This window comes from Triturus cristatus, chromosome 9 (genome assembly GCF_964204655.1).
Source record: "Triturus cristatus chromosome 9, aTriCri1.1, whole genome shotgun sequence".
Taxonomy (NCBI): Eukaryota; Metazoa; Chordata; class Amphibia; order Caudata; family Salamandridae; genus Triturus; species Triturus cristatus.
The window spans coordinates 1,283,969,280-1,283,986,168 of NC_140592.1; the positions used below are offsets into that span (position 1 = coordinate 1,283,969,280).

Consider the following 16,889-nt stretch of genomic DNA (forward strand, 5'->3'; position numbering starts at 1 on the left):
GATACTGTGTCTCCTGTTTGTGTGCTGGAGATCTGCTTTCTGGTCATACTTTTGTTCTATTCAGTCAGTGCTTTAAATGGGAAAAAATAAGTGCAGGTACTCATTAAAATGAGCTACAGGTGTAGTGAGGGGGCGGGGCTAAAGGCCAGACATGATGATACTTAACAACTTCTATATTAGTTGCAGCACAAACCAGAACACATGAGAAACGTGTTTATGTAAACAAAGCAAGTTAACTTATTACACAAAATGAAAGAGAAATGCGATAATATGTTCACATTTCCTTTTCTTTTTTGCAATAGTTGCACCTTCTTAATGTCATACTGTTAATTGCTGTTTAATACTATATATTTTTGAGCACGCGAGTCGGAAGAAACTGAAAATACCCCCACTTCGAACAAAAGATCTTATGGCACCAAGCAAATGAAGCAAACAATCATGACCCTCCCCAGAAGAAATCTCTTGTCTTTCCATCGATTTATCCATTCATCCTTTCATCCTACCATTTACCTGTTGATGTTCACCATTTAACCTTTACATTCTATCCTCTATTCAGTCTTTCTTCAATCATTCCGTTTTCACCATTCCGTCTATGTACCCTTCATATCCAAACCTATCCATCCATCTCCAAACCTATCCATTCATCCTTTCACTCATCCATCTCTTTATCCACCTTTTCCCTCATCCATCAATCCATTCACTCATCCATCCATTAAACCCTTTCACTCTTTTATTTCATCCACCTTTTCATTCCATCCACCCTTTCACTCAATCCCTCCTTTCACTCATCCATCATCCACCCTTTCATTCATCCATCCGATCTTTCATTTATCCACCCATCATCCGCCCTTTTAGCCAATCATCCACCCTCTTTCACCTATTCATGCTTTCACTCATCCATCTATCTATTCATCCATCCATCCATACATCAACCCTCACTCACCCACCAACCCTTTTTTTCGTTATTTATGAATCTTTGTCGCCGAGCAGACACGTACAAAGTGCCACCCATTTTCTTTACAATACCTCCTGAGAGTGTCTTGATTCTCTCTCTTTCTCTCACTTACAAATGCAGGCAAACACACAAACATAGCAGACACGCAAGGGCAGAGATTACATGAGCACCAGTCACATTACAGAAAGTCACATTAATTTTTGTTTTAGGCCTGGGACAATGAAGTCATTTGCTCAGAATCACAGGATGTTGAGCTGAACCTGGGACTCAAACCGATTTTCATAGTTCCTCGTTAGGCAGCTCTGACCGGCCCTAATATTACTTCCTCTCAATGTTCCTATCTGGGAAAGATGCCTCGCAGCCTCTCAATGTTCCTATCTGAGAAAGATGCCTCACAGCCTCTCAATGTTCCTACCTGGGAAAGATGCCTCACAGCCTCTCAATGTTCCTATCTGGGAAAGATGCCTCGCAGCCTCTCAATGTTCCTATCTGGGAAAGATGCCTCACAGCCTCTCAATGTTCCTATCTGGGAAAGATGCCTCGCAGCCTCTCAATGTTCCTATCTGAGAAAGATGCCTCACAGCCTCTCAATGTTCCTACCTGGGAAAGATGCCTCACAGCCTCTCAATGTTCCTATCTGGGAAAGATGCCTCACGGCCTCTCAATGTTCCTACCTGGGAAAGATGCCTCACAGCCTCTCAATGTTCCTATCTGGGAAAGATGCCTCGCAGCCTCTCAATGTTCCTATCTGAGAAAGATGCCTCACAGCCTCTCAATGTTCCTATCTGGGAAAGATGCCTCACAGCCTCTCAATGTTCCTATCTGGGAAAGATGCCTCACAGCCTCTCAATGTTCCTATCTGGGAAAGATGCCTCGCAGCCTCTCAATGTTCCTATCTGGGAAAGATGCCTCACAGCCTCTCAATGTTCCTATCTGGGAAAGATGCCTCGCAGCCTCTCAATGTTCCTATCTGAGAAAGATGCCTCACAGCCTCTCAATGTTCCTATCTGGGAAAGATGCCTCGCAGCCTCTCAATGTTCCTATCTGGGAAAGATGCCTCACAGCCTCTCAATGTTCCTATCTGGGAAAGATGCCTCACAGCCTCTCAATGTTCCTATCTGGGAAAGATGCCTCACAGCCTCTCAATGTTCCTATCTGGGAAAGATGCCTCGCAGCCTCTCAATGTTCCTATCTGGGAAAGATGCCTCACAGCCTCTCAATGTTCCTATCTGGGAAAGATGCCTCACAGCCTCTCAATGTTCCTATCTGAGAAAGATGCCTCACAGCCTCTCAATGTTCCTATCTGGGAAAGATGCCTCGCAGCCTCTCAATGTTCCTATCTGAGAAAGATGCCTCACAGCCTCTCAATGTTCCTACCTGGGAAAGATGCCTCACGGCCTCTCAATGTTCCTATCTGGGAAAGATGCCTCACAGCCTCTCAATGTTCCTACCTGGGAAAGATGCCTCACAGCCTCTCAATGTTCCTATCTGGGAAAGATGCCTCACAGCCTCTCAATGTTCCTATCTGGGAAAGATGCCTCACAGCCTCTCAATGTTCCTATCCGGGAAAGATGCCTCACAGCCTCTCAATGTTCCTATCTGGGAAAGATGCCTCGCAGCCTCTCAATGTTCCTATCTGGGAAAGATGCCTCACAGCCTCTCAATGTTCCTATCTGGGAAAGATGCCTCACAGCCTCTCAATGTTCCTACCTGGGAAAGATGCCTCACGGCCTCTCAATGTTCCTATCTGGGAAAGATGCCTCACGGCCTCTCAATGTTCCTATCTGAGAAAGATGCCTCACAGCCTCTCAATGTTCCTATCTGGGAAAGATGCCTCACAGCCTCTCAATGTTCCTATCTGGGAAAGATGCCTCACAGCCTCTCAATGTTCCTATCTGAGAAAGATGCCTCACAGCCTCTCAATGTTCCTATCTGGGAAAGATGCCTCACAGCCGATGCAAACATAAACCCCCCACCGAGGCCTGAAAGACATTGGAGTGAAGGTGCTAACAACAGGCACACAGCACGGCCAATTCACTAACTCTCCCCCTTTCCCAGCAAACTATAGCTTCAGGGCGCTAGCCTGGACAGGGAGCAGGGAAGAAAAGCAGAGAGACCCTTAGGCACCATCCCATCGCCCAATGTCCACCTTCCCAATCCGATGCTGGGTAGCGTGTAATACACCCCCTTGGCAGACTCGCGCTGAGAGGTGCATTCATCTCGGGTGTCACGCTGTAATTAGATTTGTGGGGTAGGGGATACGCTCAGAGTCCCACACCTACAGTGTGATTGAGTGGGCAGGGTCTGATTGGACCCTTCACTTTTATTCACAGAGGGCCGCAGGGCATTCACAACCCTAAACAGCCCTTAAGTGATGCTAATGAGCCGCTGCTGGATTGCTCAGCAGCGGCTCCATCCAGAGGCGTACACTGCCCCTCCCTCCATTCTGCCTTCTCTTTTTCGGCGGCAGCCGAGCAGAGCACTTTCTGCGCAGCACAGTCTCCAGTGCCATCCAGCCTGCACTGCCTGAGTTTTCCCTGAGTACCGGTACTGTCCTTGGCGAAGGAAAAGTTCCGGTACTCAAAGGGAGAAAAATAAAAAGTGGCGGTACTCCGTACCGGTGAGTACCGGCCCATTTAAAGCACTGTTCAGTGCAGTGTAAACTGATTCCTGGTCCTGAGGACGACTTGTCGATTGACAGAGGGGTCAAGATGCTATTGACTGCTAAATGCATTAAAGTCTTTTGTGATTCATACCGTATCTATATGGACTTTTTAAATTATGCGTGCTCTGTTTATTAAAATATACTGTTGTTTTCATAAATTAAGTGAGATCACTGCTTCGGTTCGCGATTATCCAGTGTGGCACTGTGTTTCCACTTTTATACACATATATATTTATTCTCTTGTGTATATGCAGGTGATATCATACTGAAATCACATATAAATCCTTGTTATGCAAATATATGGTCATGTCTTCAACATCCTCTTTATAATCTACATTGTTTTTGAACACAGGCCACCATTAGTCCTCTGGACGTTGTATAAATTGATCTACATTCATACCAATATGGACATTGTTGCTTATAACTGTCTATTTGGGTTTAGAGGTTGCTTCTATGTTATTCATATGAACTCTGATATGCATGCACACACATACACACAAACTCGCATACCTACCATTCACAACCCACACTCTCGGTCTCCCTGACGCACACATACACCCATCTTTACAAACACATGCACTTTCACACACAAACATCTTGAGTTATACACACACAGACACACACACAAACACACTTTCACATGTACAAACATGATCACAGACACACTTTCACCAGTATAGACATACACTCACACATACATATACATAGTTACATACATATCTTTCACAACCCACACAAACATATTGAGCTGTACACACACACATGCACCTTCATCTGTACAAATATGCTCACAAATGCTTTCACCTGTATACACACACAAACAACTTCACTGTACATACATACAGTCACATGCACAAGCACAACCACACATTAACCTCCACAAACACACGTTCACATGCTGACATTTACCGCCCTTTGTCTGTGCACACACACACACACACAGTTTCGCTTGTTCATACACTGATTAACCTCTACAAAGATACACATGCATAAACACACCCATACAAAAGCTTAGACACATTTGCCTGTACTCATTCTGACTAACTTTTACTACCACACACACACAGACACACACACACACACACACAGCTTCAATATGAGCACTGATGGTTGTGTTTGTTCCGTTTCCTTCCAGAGAGTCTGGCCATGGCACCATTCACCACTTCTGCACATCCACCCCCAGCCGTGTGCTGCCCTTTTCCCTCCAACTTGCTTCAAGAGTGCACCACACCATCGATCGGTTAAGGCCTGTCATGCAGGTAGAGACAACGCTCCAGGCACTACAGCAAGATGAAATGTGCTCCTCCTACAGACCTTCTACTCCAGACACCTCGGAAACCTCCTGGTAGGATGTGGTCTTTTCCCAGAATTAGTATTTATTGGTTTCAACAAGCTGCATTTGTGCTCAACACTATACATTTATTGTAAATCAACACTCGTTGGTGTGCCTCTCTCTACAGAAACGTGTAGGTGTTATAACAAACATGAATGTGGCCTTTCCTGACTCCAAGGGGAGCAAGGCCCATGCAATTAGGAGTATACCGGATCAGCATGCTTTGGGTATGACAGGGGCTATGGTAATGTTTGCCGAGAAGTAAAAGGGATGGTACTGGAATATATGGTGCCGAGTAGGAAAATGGATGCTACCGGAATATGTGGTGCCAAGGTGGAATGCGTTGATACCGGAAAATGTGGTGCTGAGAAGGAAAAGGGATGGTACCGGAAAATGTGGTGCAGAAAAGGAAAAGGAATGCTATGGGAATGTGTGGTACAGAGAAAGAAAAGGGATGGGACCAGAATGTGAGATGCTGAGGAGGAGTGGGAAAGTACAGGAATATGTAATGCTGAGAAGGAATGGGAGGGTGCCGGAATATCTGGTGCGGAGGTGGAATGGGATGGTACCAGAGTATGGAGTGCCAAGGAGGAAAGGGATGGTAGTGGACTATGTGCTGCAGAGGAGGAAAGGAATAGTACCAGAATAGGTGGTGCAGAGGAGGAAAGGGATGGTAGTGGACTATGTGGTGCGGAAGAGGAAAGGGGTGGTAGTGAATGATGTGGGACAGAGGAAGAAAGGGATGGTACAGGATTATGTGATGTCGAGCAGGAAAGGGGCTATAGCATATTATGAAGTGCAATTGAAGAGAGGGATGGCAGCGGACTATGTGGTGTTGAGGAGGAAGGGGGTGGCAACGGATTATGTAGTGCTGAGGAGGAAAGGGATTGTGGCGGATTATGTGGTGCTGAGTAGGAATAAGTTGGTAACAGGTTATGTGGTGCAGAGGAGGTAAGGGATGGTAGTGGTCTATGTGGGGCAGAGGAAGAAAGGGATGGTACTGGATTATGAGATGTCGAGCAGGAAAGGGGCTATAGTTTATTATGACATGGCAATTAAGAGAGGGGTGGCAGCAGATTATGTTGTTTTGAGGAGGAAGGGGGTGGCAGTGAATTATGTGGTGCTGAGGAAGAATGAGTTGGTAACTGTTGGACTTGGCCCTTCTGGCAGGTTCACCCCTGAACTTTTTTGCTTTTTACTGATGACATGGTGTGGTAATTGTTTGGTCTCTGCGCACTTTCCCTGTGTCCCAGGGTAAAGTGCGTGCGTGCTCTGAGTGCATGTGGTGAGATAGGCCTGCCCTCCCATAGGAATGCATGGGGAATGTATGTGTCCCTAGTAGTTCCTGATGCGTGGGGTGTGCAGGCCCGAGTTTGGTATGTGCGGACTCGTGGGAGTGAGTGCTGCGCGATGATGTGTGCGGCGTGCATGTACCTAGTGTGGAAGTGCCACTTCTAGAAGTGGGCACTTCTGTGTGCAGTGTGTCTGTCGCGTGATTGGCTGGTCATGTCATGTGACGGGCTAGGGATTCCCCAGAGTCAGGATGAGTCACCCAGTGGTGAATGGGGAGATCAGCAGCTAGATGGGTGGGAGGAGTACACCTGGGTCCTGAATAGGACAGGGTTTTCCACACACAATGCTGGCCCCGCCCCCTGTGGTGCGACTGACGACCCTAGCCCTGCCAGTGAATAGAGTGAGGGGCTGAGCACATCAAGGGTGCTCCCCAACCAGCTGCGACTGGTTTTCCCCCTCACCCTGAACCCAGAACAAAGGGTTTGCCTGTATAAAAATGGGGCTGTGTCCCCACAGAAACTGTTCTCTGCCAGGATCTTACCTGAGGGGGGCTGCTGCTGCTGCTGGACCAGAGGACCGCCACCTGGACTACCTCCCTGCCTGGAGGCCCAGTGAGCTGGCTCTGGGTCCAGCCTTGCCCCTACCCCTGCCCTGCTGCATGCAGGGAAGAACTTTGCTGGACTTGGTGGATTATTTTGCCCTAAAGCGCTGGGAGCGCTTTATCTGTATCCCTAAGCGCCTGGAAGCGCTTTTATTTTCCTTCAGCGCTCTGTTGCACGAGCCGGTGCCCACCCGGCGCCTACCCAGCTTATTTGCTTATTTGGCTAACGGGTGCCCACCCCGCTTTATTGAAAATTAATATCCCTAGCGGGTGCCCACCCCGCCAGGGACTTTGCCGCTTTTCATTTTATTCATCCCCCTAGCGGGTGCCCACCCCGCCTCACCGCGATCCGAGAATCACCGCTGCAGCCCGGGCCGAAACCCAGGAAGTCAGGCAGCCTTCGTGAGACGTGGGCGGGGCTTCACGCAGGAAGCGACGGGAGCCTACCCCGCGCTCCTGCGCTGCGAGGCAGAAAAGCAATCCTGAAGTCCGGAGCCCGGCCGGCTCCGCTCCCAAGTCCCGGGTCCCAGGAGGGGGCCCGGGCGAACGAAGGTCCGCGCTGCAGAGGAGACCCCCGAGTGAGGAGACGCCACCTCTCTAACCACAGGTGAGTGCGGGCGTCCCTGGGGGTCCCTCCTCTGCCGCACCCAGAGTTCTTCCTGCTGCTCACCGAGGCAGCCCACCACGGGGCCGCCTGGTTGGAGGAGCGCGAGTACGCTCCCACGCGGGGGGGGCAGGACCATAGAGCCGAGTAAGGCTCCACCATTGCTTGCTTCGAGCGCAGTTGCGCTCCGACGTATCAGGGCAAGTCCTGGTTGAGTCCCAGAAGGGGACTCGGCCACAGTACTGTTGGGACCGCAGCGTTGGTCTCAGAGCGCGAGTACGCTCCAACGATACGGGGGCATTTCTTCGGTAAACAGAGCGGCCCCGGAAGGCAGCGGGCCGCTCCAACGAACGGGGCCAATTTCTTCAGAGCCGTGAAGGCTCCAACGACTGGGCACGTTGTCCTCGAGCCTAGAAGGCTCCCACGTACTCGGGGGCATTGTTGTAGTTTCTGAGCGCGTGGCGCTCCAACGACGGGGCAAGGTTTGCGAGAGCCCATCGAGGCTCCACCTAAAGGGGGCACCAGTTGTTTCGTGACGGGGCGGCCCCAGATGGCAGCGGGTCGCTCCCCCCTTGCCCCACAGTAACGTTTAGGGCCACGAAGGCTCTAGGGGGCATTTTGTGCATTTAGAGCCACGAGGCTCCAACCCCTGCCATATTTGTTTAGGAAGTGTTGGAAAACCACACTCCCACACTGAAAGGGTGGTGGTGGTCTTCCGGACACACTGTGGTAGCTTGGCTCGAGTGGTCAGGAATCAGGCTCCGTGCTAAGCATACGACATACCCAAACAATAACCATGCGTGCATCCGTTCCAAAAACGACTCTACACCGTAAAAATTAGGAAAATATCTTTCTTTATCTTCTTTTTCTCTTAGTTGCTGATTGGATAAAATAAATAACAATCACAATATACAAACTTTTTAGATAGTGCAGGGCAAATAAATACTGGCTTAATGATTCAATAAATAGGGGTGATCATAAATACTGAAGGCATAAATAAAAGTGCAATACAGACAGGCAATTAAATATTCTGAGGCAATAAATACTGTAACCAATAAATATTGTGCATCAATAAATACTGTGGACCAATAAATACAGTGGAACAATAAATAGGTTAAATACAATAAATACAGTGCCCCTAATAAATACTTAAAAGCTGACAGTGACACTCATGGATTCAGATCACTTTTGAATTCCTAAGGGCTGATTTGGCCCAGGCACAGCTTGTGGGGATGTGGAAGGCTTGGGGGTGTCTACTCCCTGGCTTGGTCAAGGCTGAGGCCTAAACTGAGGTAGATAAAGGGGGAAAAATACCAGAGACCTGGCTCTCTCTCTCCACACAACTTCTCTAGATTAGTCCCAGTTCACCCCTGGCACAGTCAGGTTGGTTCCAGCACCTCCCTAGCCCCTTAGAGCAGTCTCTCAGGTCTCCACAGGGCCTTAGGCGCCCTCTACTCCACTTACTGCCCTTTTTCTGATGCTCCGACGCCGCGGGAGTCGTATCGATGCCGTGAGGCGGTTCCGGTTCGATGTCGGCGGCCTCGGCACAATGTCAGTTCTTTGACGACGCCGGCAGGCGGATCCGGTCTCGATGTCAGCGGCCTCGGTTCGATCTCGACCTCCGATTCGATGGCGTCGGGCAGTCTTACTCGATGTCGACTTCGGGCGGCTCCGGTCCGATGGCGACCTCGGCTTCGATGACGTCGGCCGGCCTTGCCTCGATGTCGACTTCCGGCGGCTCCGGCTTGCGATCCTCACTCCCGACCTCCGGTGCTCCTCACAGGTTTCCGGCGACTCCGGAGTGCGACCTCCACTCCCGACCTCCGGCACGATTCTCACAGGTTCCGGCGACTCCGGAGTGCGATCCTCACTCCCGACCTCCGTTACCCTTCACCTCGGTCTCCGACGACTCCGGAGGGCGGACTTCACTCCTCCGATGACGCCGCTCACTCGACCTCGGGTGACTTCCTCATCGACCTCTGGTATTCCTCACGACCTCTGACGGCGCCCTCTCTCGACCTCTGGCGGCTCCGGGCACGACGTCTGCTCTTCCAGTCAGCGCCGCTTCTCCACCTCGGGCTCCAGGTCCTAGGCTACTCGACGTCGGACTTCAGGGAAACCAGCTTCCAGGTCAGGATCTTGCTGTTCTCTTGTTTCTAAGGCCTGTTCCTGCTGTCCAGGTCCTCAGGATGGTTTTACTGACTTCTTCCCACACAGGGCTCTAGGCTGGGCTCCGTCAGTAGGGACTAGTATCAAGGGTGGGTTTATGGACCCCACTCCAGGCACAAGTTTCCACCCCTGCTGCTTCACTCCTTCCTCCTTCACGTTTGTGCTGCTCACTCTTCACCAGTCAGGTGCCAACTGCCAGCTCCAACTGCCAACTCTCTGTCTTAGCTTCCCAACATTCTAAACCGCCTCCAACTGTCACAGGGTTCTGGAATGTTCTGGAAGGTGCTAGCAGGTTCTAGTGGATGCTGGTGATGTCACAGGTGGCCACCATTTTGTGCTCCAGGCCCTCAGACAGAAGTTTCAGGGGTAGCTAAAATGGCTCCCTGAATCTGCAGCAACACGAAAAAGTCTGGTGGTTCCCAAAAAGGAAAAATTCAAACAGGGTTTGAGGCAAAAGTGGGACAAAATAAATAATGATGAGGAGGGACCACCCAAAGGGCTGACAGGTCTAACACGCGTCCCCCCCAGCTGAAAGTGGGGAGAGCTACCCAACCCCTTGGGAGTTCTCATCACTAAGGCGGAAATACCTTGAGAGACCGTCTGCATTGGCGTGGTCCACTCCAGGCCGATGTTCCACCTGAAAGTCCATTCCCTGTAGGGAAATAGACCACCTCAACAACTTGGGATTCTCCCCCTTCATTTGCATCAGCCAACGAAGGGGTCTGTGGTCGGTCTGAACCAGGAAGTGCGAGCCAAACAGGTATGGCCGCAACTTCTTCAGAGCCCATACCACTGCAAAGGCTTCACGCTCTATTGCACTCCACTTCTGTTCCCTGGGAAGTAGTCTCCGGGATAGGAAGACCACGGGTTGATCCAGACCCTCTTCGTTGAGTTGCGATAACACTGCCCCAATGCCCTGTTCTGATGCATCTGTCTGGACAATGAACTCCTTGGAAAAGTCTGGGGCCCTTAAGACCGGGGCCTCGCACATGGCTTTCTTCAATTTCTCAAAGGCTTGCTGACAAGCCTCCGTCCAGACTACCCGTCGAGGTTGTTTCTTGGACGTGAGCTCCGTGAGGGGGGCTACGATGGTTCCGTACCCCTTCACGAAGCGGCGGTAGTATCCCGTGAGACCCAAAAATGCTCGGACCTCAGTCTGAGTCTTGGGGGGGTTCCCAGGCCATGATGGCCTCGATCTTCGCCTGGAGGGGTTGCACCGCTCCCCTACCCACCAAGTGTCCAAGGTACACTACCGACCCCTGCCCGATCTGGCACTTGCTGGCCTTGATCGTCAATCCAGCTTGTCTCAGGGCCTGGAGAACAGCTTGCAGGTGACGCAAGTGATCCTCCCAGCTGTTACTGAAGACGGCTATGTCATCCAGATAAGCAGCAGAGAAACTCTCCATTCCGGTGAGGATCTGGTTTACCAGGCGCTGAAACGTGGCAGGTGCGTTCTTGAGCCCAAAGGGCATCACACAGAACTGGTAGTGGCCATTGGGCGTGGAGAAGGCTGACCTTTCCCTTGCTCCATCAGTCAAAGAGATCTGCCAGTACCCTGAAGTAAGGTCAAAGGTACTTAGATATTGGGCAGCTCCCAGCCGGTCAATCAATTCATCCGCCCTAGGGATCGGATGAGCATCAGTTTTGGTCACTGAATTCAGTCCCCGATAGTCCACACAGAACCTCAGTTCTGGTTGGGCACCCGGTGGTGCAGCTTTTGGTACTAACACCACCGGACTGGACCAGGGGCTGCTAGAAGGTTCGATCACTCCTAGCTCCAGCATCTTAGTGACTTCACTATGAATGCTGGCCTTCACCTTGTCTGACATCCGGTAGATCTTGGACTTCACAGGTGGGCTGTCTCCTGTGTCCACGTCATGGACGCACAGGTGAGTCCTACCCGGGACAAGGGAGAACAACGAGGAGTACTGCCCCAGGACCTGGCGACAGTCCTCCTGCTGTTCAGGAGTTAGAGATGGGGAGAGAATCACTCCCTCCACCGACCCATCCTTCTCTTGAGACGCAAACAGATCAGGGAGAGGCTCGCTTTCCACGTCCTCTCCTCCGTCAGTCACCATCATCAAGATGACTTCGGGCCTCTCGTGGTGGGGTTTGAGGCGGTTGGCATGCAGCACCCGCAGGGGCTGACGAGGGGTCTTCAGGTCCACCAAGTAGGTGGCCTTACCCTTCTTCTCCAACACCTCAAAGGGTCCTGACCAGCGATCCTGGAGGGCACTAAGCTCTCCTGGTTCGATCACCCACACCTTCTGGCCAGGCTCCAACTCCACCGGGTGAGCATTGTGGTCATACCACGCCTTCATCACTGCTTGGCTGGCTTCCAAGTTGTCAGAAGCTTGCTTCCACAACTTAGCCATTTGGCTCCGGAAGGCCAGCATGTAGCTCACCACATCCTGGGGAAGCTTTCTGGGAGTTCTTTCCCATCCGTCTCTCACCAGGTTGAGAGGTCCATGTACAGGGTGCCCATACAGAAGCTCAAAGGGGCTGAAGCCCACTCCCTTCTGTGGCACTTCCCTGTAGGAAAAAAGTAAACAGGGTAGGAGGACGTCCCATTTCCTCCGCAGGCTTTCAGGCAGACTTCTGATCATGCCCTTCAAGGTTTTATTAAACCTCTCCACCAGACCATTTGTCTGGGGGTGGTAAGGAGTGGTGAACCGGTATGTCACTCCACACTCCTTCCACATCGCCCGCATATACGCTGACATGAAGTTGGTCCCCCTGTCGGACACAACTTCCTTGGGAAAACCCACTCGGGTAAAGATTCCCATCAGGGCCCTAGCCACAACAGGTGCTGTTATGGTCCTCAGAGGTATTGCCTCTGGGTACCGTGTGGCATGATCCACCAGAACCAGGATAAACCTGTGACCAGCTGTAGTCGGTGGATCTAACGGACCCACAATGTCGATGCCCACCCTTTCAAAGGGGGTGCTAACGACAGGAAGTGGTTCCAGGGGAGCTTTCAGCTTCACCCCTGTTTTCCCACTGGCTTGGCAAGACACACATGTCCGGCAGTAGGTATCGGACGACACTTTCATCTGAGGCCAATAAAAGTGTGGGACAAGACGGGCGAAGGTCTTGTCTTGCCCCAGGTGTCCTGCCAATGGTATCTCGTGAGCCAACTCCAGAAGGAAGGCTCGATAACGTTGAGGGACTACCAAGGCTCGTGACGATCCATGTAGGGGTGCCTTGGGTTCACTGTAGAGGAGGCCATCCTCCCAGTAAACACTGTAGTTCCCTTCAACGTTCCCTGCTGCCTGGGCTTCGGCCTGACGCCTTAGCCCCTCAAGGGTAGGGCACTCCCTCTGGCCCTGGCAGAATTCCTCCCTGGACGGGCCTCCCTCCACGTGCCACTCGGCCGGGATGGGTAGGTCCTCCAGTTTGGTAACGTCCCCCACCGCAGACTCCTGGTCCACCACCTCCGGTGGCCTATCCGTCCTACGGGGTGGGGACGCCGAGGCAGGCTCCTCCTGTCCTCGGTTCTTCCCTTGACTGGCAGCTGGCTGGGCCTTTGTTCCAGGCTCCAGCCGGAATGAACTCCCTCTTCGGGTAGTCGTGGACCTTGTGCTAACACAGGCCCAGTCAGGTGTACCCAGCATCTCGGTGTGAGTCCGGTATTCCACCTCCTTCCAAGCGTTGTGCTCCATGTCATTCCCCAGCAGACAATCGACTGGCACGGCAGGGCTTACGGCAACTCGAAGTGAACCTGCAACCCCCCCCCATTCAAAGGGAACCTCGGCCACTGGATAGTGGCCTGTTCTGCCGTCAGCCATCGCGGCTGGGTGGAGTACATCAAGAATTACCTGCTCTGGAGACACCAGTTGGCTACGCACCATAGTCATACTGGCTCCTGTGTCTCTCAGAGCCTCCCCACTTTGGCCGTTGCTGGTGACCCACTGCCCATACTTTGCGGTGTTTGCGGGCACCTGGATCTTGGGAACCATCTCCCGTTCCCCCAGGGACACTAAAGTGACACCCGCCCACTCCCTTCCCTTAGTTAAGGGCATCTCCTCCCCGAGCACTACACTAGCTACTCCGGGGGTCTTTCCTCCAATGGGAGGGGGTGGTCGTTTCAGGCACTTCGGATCTCCTTTATAGTGTCCAACGCCACCGCACTCGTAGCAATGGACAACCCTTGGCTGCTGACTCTGGCCAGGATTAGGGTTTCTGGGTGGGTTAGCCCTAGGGGTGAATCCTGTTCCCTTCCCTTGGAAGTTATTTTGGGGGCCTTTGGAGAACTCCTTTTTCTTTTCCCCTCCCTCTTTCTTCTGGTGGGCGCCCTGTCCGGCCTTTTGAGTATCCCCTCCAGTCCCCCTTGTGGACACCCGGGTACTAGCCCAAATGTCCGCCTCCTCAGCAAGCTTCCGGGGACTGGTCAGCTTGCTATCCACCAGGTGTTGCCGCAGTTCAGGGAAACATTTCTCGAGCAGGTGTTCCTTCAGTACCAGGTCAAACAACCCCTCGTAGTTCCTCACTTCACTGCCCTGAATCCAACCTTCCATTGCCTTCTTCGCATAGTCCAGGAAGTCCACCCAATTCTGCGTGCCCAGTTTGTGACTACCCCTGAACTTCTGTCTGTACTTTTCAGGTGTTAGTCCAAACTTTCTGATGAGCGCCAGTTTCATGGTGGGGTAGTGGGTCTGCTCATCCTCCTCGAGGGCCAATAAAGCATCCCTACCCGCTGGAGGCATGTACTTGTACAATCCCCCTCCCCAGTACTTCTCTGGAACCCCATGGGCCCTCAATGAGACCTCATAGGCCGCTAGCCACTTGGCGATATCGTCGCCCACTCCATAGCTAGCTACTATGTCCTTTGGCAGGTATGGTTTAGGTTCCCTGGTGATCTCTTGGGTTTGGCTGCCACCATTAGGAACAGGTTGTGCCCCGATTCTCAGGATCTGAAGATCTATTTCTTTCAGTCGTAATTCATGGGCCATCCTCTGCTCCTCCTTCTCCTTTTCCAGACTTGCTAAGTCCCATGTGAGCTGTCTTTTCTCCCTCCGGTCTGTTAGCTCCACTTCAGACAAGCCACCGCTAGAGGCACTGCTGCCCTTCCTAGAAATGGTTCTGGGCCCTGCTGACAGGTTCCCCACCTCAGGTTGGTACATCTCAGCCCCCTCGGGGTCAGGCTCTCCATCCCTGTCTTCCTCCTCAGCCTTGCTTTCTCGGCGTGCCTCCCCCCAAGCCCTTAAGCTGGTTTGGAGTGCACCCTTCTTTGCTCCTGGGGGACAGTACACCCCCTCCCGCTGGCAAAACTCCCTGAGTTGGGCCACAGTGTACGTTTCTAGATTTTCTAGTACAAACTCCATCTTGCCCACTCAGGTTAGAGGACAGGTTGTGTGTAGTAACTATGCAGGGGGGTACCTTTAATAATACCTCCTCCCACCACCAGAGTAAATTTGGAAAAAACAAAAACCCACAATTAGGAAGGCCGCTCTTGAGAAAACTCCCGGTGTAGGCCTATGGACTACCCACAGTTATTGTTGAGTATGCGTAGGCACAGCTCTATCCCACCACTGAACACCAATTTATGTTGGAAAACCACACTCCCACACTGAAAGGGTGGTGGTGGTCTTCCGGACACACTGTGGTAGCTTGGCTCGAGTGGTCAGGAATCAGGCTCCGTGCTAAGCATACGACATACCCAAACAATAACCATGCGTGCATCCGTTCCAAAAACGACTCTACACCGTAAAAATTAGGAAAATATCTTTCTTTATCTTCTTTTTCTCTTAGTTGCTGATTGGATAAAATAAATAACAATCACAATATACAAACTTTTTAGATAGTGCAGGTCAAATGAATACTGGCTTAATGATTCAATAAATAGGGGTGATCATAAATACTGAAGGCATAAATAAAGGTGAAATACAGACAGGCAATTAAATATTCTGAGGCAATAAATACTGTAACCAATAAATATTGTGCATCAATAAATACTGTGGACCAATAAATACAGTGGAACAATAAATAGGTTAAATACAATAAATACAGTGCCCCTAATAAATACTTAAAAGCTGACAGTGACACTCATGGATTCAGATCACTTTTGAATTCCTAAGGGCTGATTTGGCCCAGGCACAGCTTGTGGGGATGTGGAAGGCTTGGGGGTGTCTACTCCCTGGCTTGGTCAAGGCTGAGGCCTAAACTGAGGTAGATAAAGGGGGAAAAATACCAGAGACCTGGCTCTCTCTCTCCACACAACTTCTCTAGATTAGTCCCAGTTCACCCCTGGCACAGTCAGGTTGGTTCCAGCACCTCCCTAGCCCCTTAGAGCAGTCTCTCAGGTCTCCACAGGGCCTTAGGCGCCCTCTACTCCACTTACTGCCCTTTTTCTGATGCTCCGACGCCGCGGGAGTCGTATCGATGCCGTGAGGCGGTTCCGGTTCGATGTCGGCGGCCTCGGCACAATGCCAGTTCTTTGACGACGCCGGCAGGCGGATCCGGTCTCGATGTCAGCGGCCTCGGTTCGATCTCGACCTCCGATTCGATGGCGTCGGGCAGTCTTACTCGATGTCGGCTTCGGGCGGCTCCGGTCCGATGGCGACCTCGGCTTCGATGACGTCGGCTCCGGAGTGCGATCCTCACTCCCGACCTCCGGTGCTCCTCACAGGTTTCCGGCGACTCCGGAGTGCGACCTCCACTCCCGACCTCCGGCACGATTCTCACAGGTTCCGGCGACTCCGGAGTGCGATCCTCACTCCCGACCTCCGTTACCCTTCACCTCGGTCTCCGACGACTCCGGAGGGCGGACTTCACTCCTCCGATGACGCCGCTCACTCGACCTCGGGTGACTTCCTCCTCGACCTCTGGTATTCCTCACGACCTCTGACGGCGCCCTCTCTCGACCTCTGGCGGCTCCGGGCACGACGTCTGCTCTTCCAGTCAGCGCCGCTTCTCCACCTCGGGCTCCAGGTCTTAGGCTACTCGACGTCGGACTTCAGGGAAACCAGCTTCCAGGTCAGGATCTTGCTGTTCTCTTGTTTCTAAGGCCTGTTCCTGCTGTCCAGGTCCTCAGGATGGTTTTACTGACTTCTTCCCACACAGGGCTCTAGGCTGGGCTCCGTCAGTAGGGACTAGTATCAAGGGTGGGTTTATGGACCCCACTCCAGGCACAAGTTTCCACCCCTGCTGCTTCACTCCTTCCTCCTTCACGTTTGTGCTGCTCACTCTTCACCAGTCAGGTGCCAACTGCCAGCTCCAACTGCCAACTCTCTGTCTTAGCTTCCCAACATTCTAAACCGCCTCCAACTG

At 51.9% G+C, this 16,889-nt stretch overlaps 1 protein-coding gene across 1 annotated transcript in view; it reads left to right on the top strand.

Annotated features, from left to right (window-relative positions):
- TTC6 (tetratricopeptide repeat domain 6) overlaps positions 1-16,889 on the top strand; it is a 1,112,931-nt gene that overhangs the window by 244,191 nt on the left and 851,851 nt on the right. Inside the window, exon 6 of the mRNA XM_085627931.1 lies at positions 4,756-4,965. Coding sequence (XP_085484057.1) covers positions 4,756-4,965 — 210 coding nt within the window. The remainder of the gene's footprint in view (positions 1-4,755; positions 4,966-16,889) is intronic.